The sequence below is a fragment of the Chinchilla lanigera genome, unplaced genomic scaffold (genome assembly GCF_000276665.1).
Source record: "Chinchilla lanigera isolate Chin_1 unplaced genomic scaffold, ChiLan1.0 scaffold00069, whole genome shotgun sequence".
Lineage (NCBI taxonomy): Eukaryota > Metazoa > Chordata > Mammalia > Rodentia > Chinchillidae > Chinchilla > Chinchilla lanigera.
Window position 1 is genome coordinate 10,029,183 of NW_004955470.1, and position 4,779 is coordinate 10,033,961.

Here is a 4,779-nt window from a genome sequence, read left to right on the forward strand (position 1 = left end):
CCATTAATCCCCCTACAAATGCCCCCTACCCCACTTGGAGTGGAGCACACTGATCCCATTTTTCTTGCTACTTTCTGAAGCAGTTCTGGAAAGTCCTCCTTCATGAGTATCTTTAGCGGGTATAATCAAAAACACAGTGAATACTGCTACCAAGTGCCATCCAATGGAAAGGTAGTGTTGTAAAAATATCGTAGTGTATCCTCATCAACCTTATCCATCAGACTGGCACCATGTGACTTCTGGCTCTTCTCCAAAGTCAAAATGACTAGGAAAGGTAAATGTTTTGAATTAAGGACATAGAGGCAGCCATGATGGCACCAAGACACTCATGAAAGAGCACTTCCAGAACTGCTGTGGAAAGTGGCAAGAACAATGGGCTAAGTGCGTTCAAAGTGAGGAGGAGTATTTAGAGGGCGGTTAATGATAATGTGTCTCTTACTGTAATACATTTTTCTAATTTAAGCATTCACCATATTCTTAAATAACACCTCAGATACCCAAATCAATTGAAGGTGGAGACTTGAGCAGATATTTAGACACCCATGTTCACAGCGGAATTATTCACAGTACAGAAAAGGTGGAAGCAGATCAAGTGTCTATCAAGGGAAGTATGAATAAACAATATGAGACCCATGCATACAACGGAATATTGTTCAACCTTCAAAAGGAATTCTGACCCATGCTACAACATGGAGGGATCCTGAGCACACTGCACTAAGTAAAATAACACAGCCGTAAAAGGATAAATGCTGTGTGATTCCACTGGCATGAGGCCTCTAAAATAGGCAACTCGATGCAGACAGAAAGTAGAATGGTGGTTGCCAGGAGCTGTGTGGTGTGTGTGTGTGTGTGTGTGTGTGTGTGTGTGTGTGTGTGTGTTGGGGTAAGGAGTTAGTGTGCAACGAGTACAACATTTCTGTGAGGAAAGGTGAAAAAACTCTGGGTAGAGATGGAGGTAATGGTTGCACAGCAATGTGAATGCATCCAAATCACTTGAAACGGTTAAAGTGGGAACGCTCGTGTTAAATATTCTCAGCGTAGTCGTAATAGTGATGGTGGTAACGAGGTAGAGGAATCTGCCAGCGGAACAAATGGGAAGTGGGAGAAGGGCACTGCTGGTGGATTACACGTAATAACAAATCGTCAACTAAAAAAATTTGTCTGGAGGGCTTTATGCTGAGCCTTGGGGCCGGGCACAGCAGTCTACAGTGTGCCCAAGGATTCTCATCTCTAGCAATTCCCAGGTTTATGAGCTCTCCGTTAAGTCACACTTCAATGATGTACAACACGTGAGTTAGCTCACAGCGTTGCTGGTTCTGGCTTGGTGTCTCCTAAGGTGACAGCTGGGACGTGGTGGGAGGCTGCAGGCCTAGGAAGGCTCGGCTGGGGGACCCACTCGAAGGCCACGTGGGCACCGACATCCACTGTTCTCGGAAAGCACCTGTAGTGGATTGATAACTGGTGGTCAACTTATAACCCCCAGCTGAACTGAGTGAGTGGTGCTGGGTGTGGGAGGCCCACCTGAGGACTGTTGTCAGCAGCATAAGAGGCAGACCTGGAGAAGAAGAGGCAGGCTGTTGGGAGCTGGGAGAAGCTGTTGGGAGCTGGGAGAAGCTGTTGGGAGCTGGGAGAAGCTGTTGCGAGCTGAGAGAGACCGTGGGGAGCTGGCTTTCCTGATGAACTTGGCTGTTTTCATCCTCCGAGGAGCTCGGGACCACGCTGGCACTGAGAATGGCTTCAGTTCACTTTGGGGAGCTCTGGTCCTCACTTTGAGCATAGTTTCCTGGTTCCGGAGGGGAAGATGGTGCATTGCCGGCCTCCTGGAAAAGCTTGCTGCGTTGGCTTCCCTGATGGGAACTCGGCCATCCTGGTCATCGGAGGAGCTCGGGACCTCACTGTTGCCGACGATGGCTGTGGTACCTTTTGGGGGAGCTCTGGTTCTTCTGAGCATCACTTCCTGGCTCCAGTGCAGATCCCTCAGCCTACTAGCACAGATCTTTCTTCCTGCTGGCACAGACTTTGTAGATTCCACCACTGACCTTTGGGCCTTTCCAGCAGATCCATGAAACAGGTCTGCATGAGACATTGTCATGGGTTTTGGGCCTCCAGTTGGATTCATGGAGGCATTGTTATGAGCTCTGGGTATTCAGCTCAACTCATGTAGGACATTGTTGTGGGATCCAGGCCCTCAGCTGGATTCCTTGGTCTTAGTGTGTGGACAGATTTCCTGCACTCTTTTGTATACTGTTCTTTGGGTTAAATAAAATAATCATATAAAGTATGTGTCCTGTATTATGTTGTTCCCCTTGCAAAATAAGCCCCAAACCAACACAGCACCTTTCAGGAGAGAGGAGCCGGCATGAAGCAGGCCACTTTTTATGACTAAAATCCAAGCGTATCCACCAAAACCTCTGCTTCATTCTCTTCTTGGGCATGTCTTTCCATCCAGCTTGCACTAGAGAGAGCGTCCTCTGCACAGGGCACGGCGTTTTCAAACCCGCGCGGTGTGCCCACAGGACTGCTCTAACGACCATAAACCAAGCAGTCGCCCTGCTCACTGTCGTGGTACCCTTTGCCCTCCTCCCGGGGTATTTACTACCCTAAATCGTGTGCCTACCTTTCTCTTGCTTTGCTTTATGGTTTTACTACCTGGGGAATAAACCCTTAGGCAATATCTTGCTCAGTTTTCCTGTTTTCAACTTTGCGCAGTGCTGTCACACTGTGTGTACACATGTGTACGTCCTTCATTCCATGGGGTGAACCCTCTACGTACACCTATATGTGCTGTGGTTCCTTTGTTATCGTTGCTGTATGGTCCTCCTTTACCCACCCTTCTGGTTAATTTTTTATACACACAGATTGCTGTGATCATTCTTATACATGTCTCCTGCTACAGTGTACATGAATTTCTACAGGGTAGTATACCTAGAAATGCAAGTGATTGCTGTTGGGTGTCCTTGCCTTAACTTCAGCAGATCGCTGATTAGTTTATTCATTTCATGAGAGTTGTGTTAATTTACAGTCCTACCAACATTTACTGCTACCCCTCATCTCAGCAACACCTGCTGTTAGTCCAATATTTTGACTCTCTTGGTGTTTTCAAACAGACTATAGAATCAGGACTCAACTTACACACAACTCTATCATACCAGAGTTTTAGAACCTGCACTGACTGACCGGTATCACAGTTAGGTGCTGAGAAAAGGAGAGAAACATAAAACAAAACAAAGCTTCAGCCATTTGATAAACTACACTTTTTTGATTTTTTAAATGCGTAGCGGCACATTCCAATCTTTTCCTCTCCAAATCACACACCCATTGTCAACCTGTAGTTCTGTGTTTCTCCCCAGTCTCAAAGGATGCGCAGGAAATTTAATGAGCACAAGTATTGCTGCGAGGTAGGAAATGTGCTACATTTGCTTTACTGCATTCTAATAGAAGACTGTAACATGGATTTAAAAAATTATAATACAAGAAAAATTCTCCACAACGTTGAATGCTAATTTCAGTACATAGTTTATATGTATCTGCATAAATTAATTGTAATAATATAAGTTCTGCTTCCATACATTTGATTGTTTTCTAGTTGGTTAAATTTCCACTACTAACATTTAAATTTTTAAAAATTCTGCGATATGTAGAAACTGATATTTAAAGGCATCTATTTTAGCGAGCTTTAAAGCCTTGACTCCCAGATGCTAGTTCATGGACCTCTGCCAGTTTCGGACGAACCTTTCACTCGTTTAAAACGTAACAATGAAAACAACTGGGGGATGCATTCCATTTAAAGCACTGATATTCATTCTGAAATTATGCTGTTTCTACTTTTTTCACGTTAAAATATTTTGTAGGTTGATGATATACACGGCTCGACCGCTTTGCACGATTTCAGATTTTCTGTTTTATTTTACTGATCCTTCAGGTGTGGAAGCCCCTCGGGAGGGCATTATTGGATGTGATTTGCTGGGAAGCACCAGGGCTCTGGGTGGTGCTGGTCCCCAGCCTGGAGTGACACCGTGTGACAGCGACTGCCAGGTGCCAGAGCCGGTCTCGACTCCGACCCTGAGCAGCATGGGCAGTCGGAGGAAGGGCAACCCCAGTGTGGGAAGGCGGGCGCGCAGCCATCTCGGCCCTAGGCCCACCGGACGCGAGCGAGGACTGCGGGGGCCCGGACGCGCGGGACAACGCGGAGGGAGGTGCAGTTGACAGCCTGCGCCGCGCGGCGAGGGTTCAGAGAGAGGCGGCTGCCGGTGCAGCAGCGTGCATGGAAGGAAGCGCTGCTTAGAGAGCCGTGCAGACCTCGGAGTCCAAGAGACGCAAAAACTGCGTCCAGGGGCTGGGGAAAGGCCAGCGCAGACGCCCGCTAAATCCCTTGCTTCGGTGACTCCGCCCCAGGGTGGAGCCAGGTACGCCTTGTAGCCAATCAGAGGCTAAATGCACCGCCCCGCGGGGCACGCCCCCTACTCATCCCGACAGCCTCGGGGGCACGGCGCGCGTCGGCGCCTGCGCAGTGCCACCCCTTCGCCACGCCCACCCGGGTCTCCCACCGCCAGCATGGCGGCGCCCTGCGTGTCGTGCAGCGCGGCGCTTTCCCGCCGGCTCTTCCTCGGGACTCGGGTCGTCCTCGCCCGGAGCCAAGGGCTCTGGAAAGCTTCGGCGGCCGGTGCGCAGGCAGGTTCCGGCCCCCAGGTAAGGCCGGGAGGACTGCAGGCCGTGGGCGTGGGGCCGGTGCACGCGTCCCCAGGCGGGCGCCCGAGCCGGGCTGCCGCGGAGGCTTTC

The 4,779-nt window shown here is 49.4% G+C and overlaps 1 protein-coding gene across 2 annotated transcripts in view; it reads left to right on the forward strand.

Annotated features, from left to right (window-relative positions):
- The first annotated feature begins 4,502 nt into the window (after nt 1-4,502).
- Nucleotides 4,503-4,779, forward strand: part of Mrps9 (mitochondrial ribosomal protein S9) — a 132,429-nt gene continuing 132,152 nt past the window's right edge. For both annotated transcript variants that reach the window (XM_005400781.2, XM_005400780.2), the window contains exon 1: nt 4,503-4,689. In XM_005400781.2, coding sequence (XP_005400838.1) covers nt 4,555-4,689 — 135 coding nt within the window. In that variant the 5' untranslated portion in view covers nt 4,503-4,554. The remainder of the gene's footprint in view (nt 4,690-4,779) is intronic.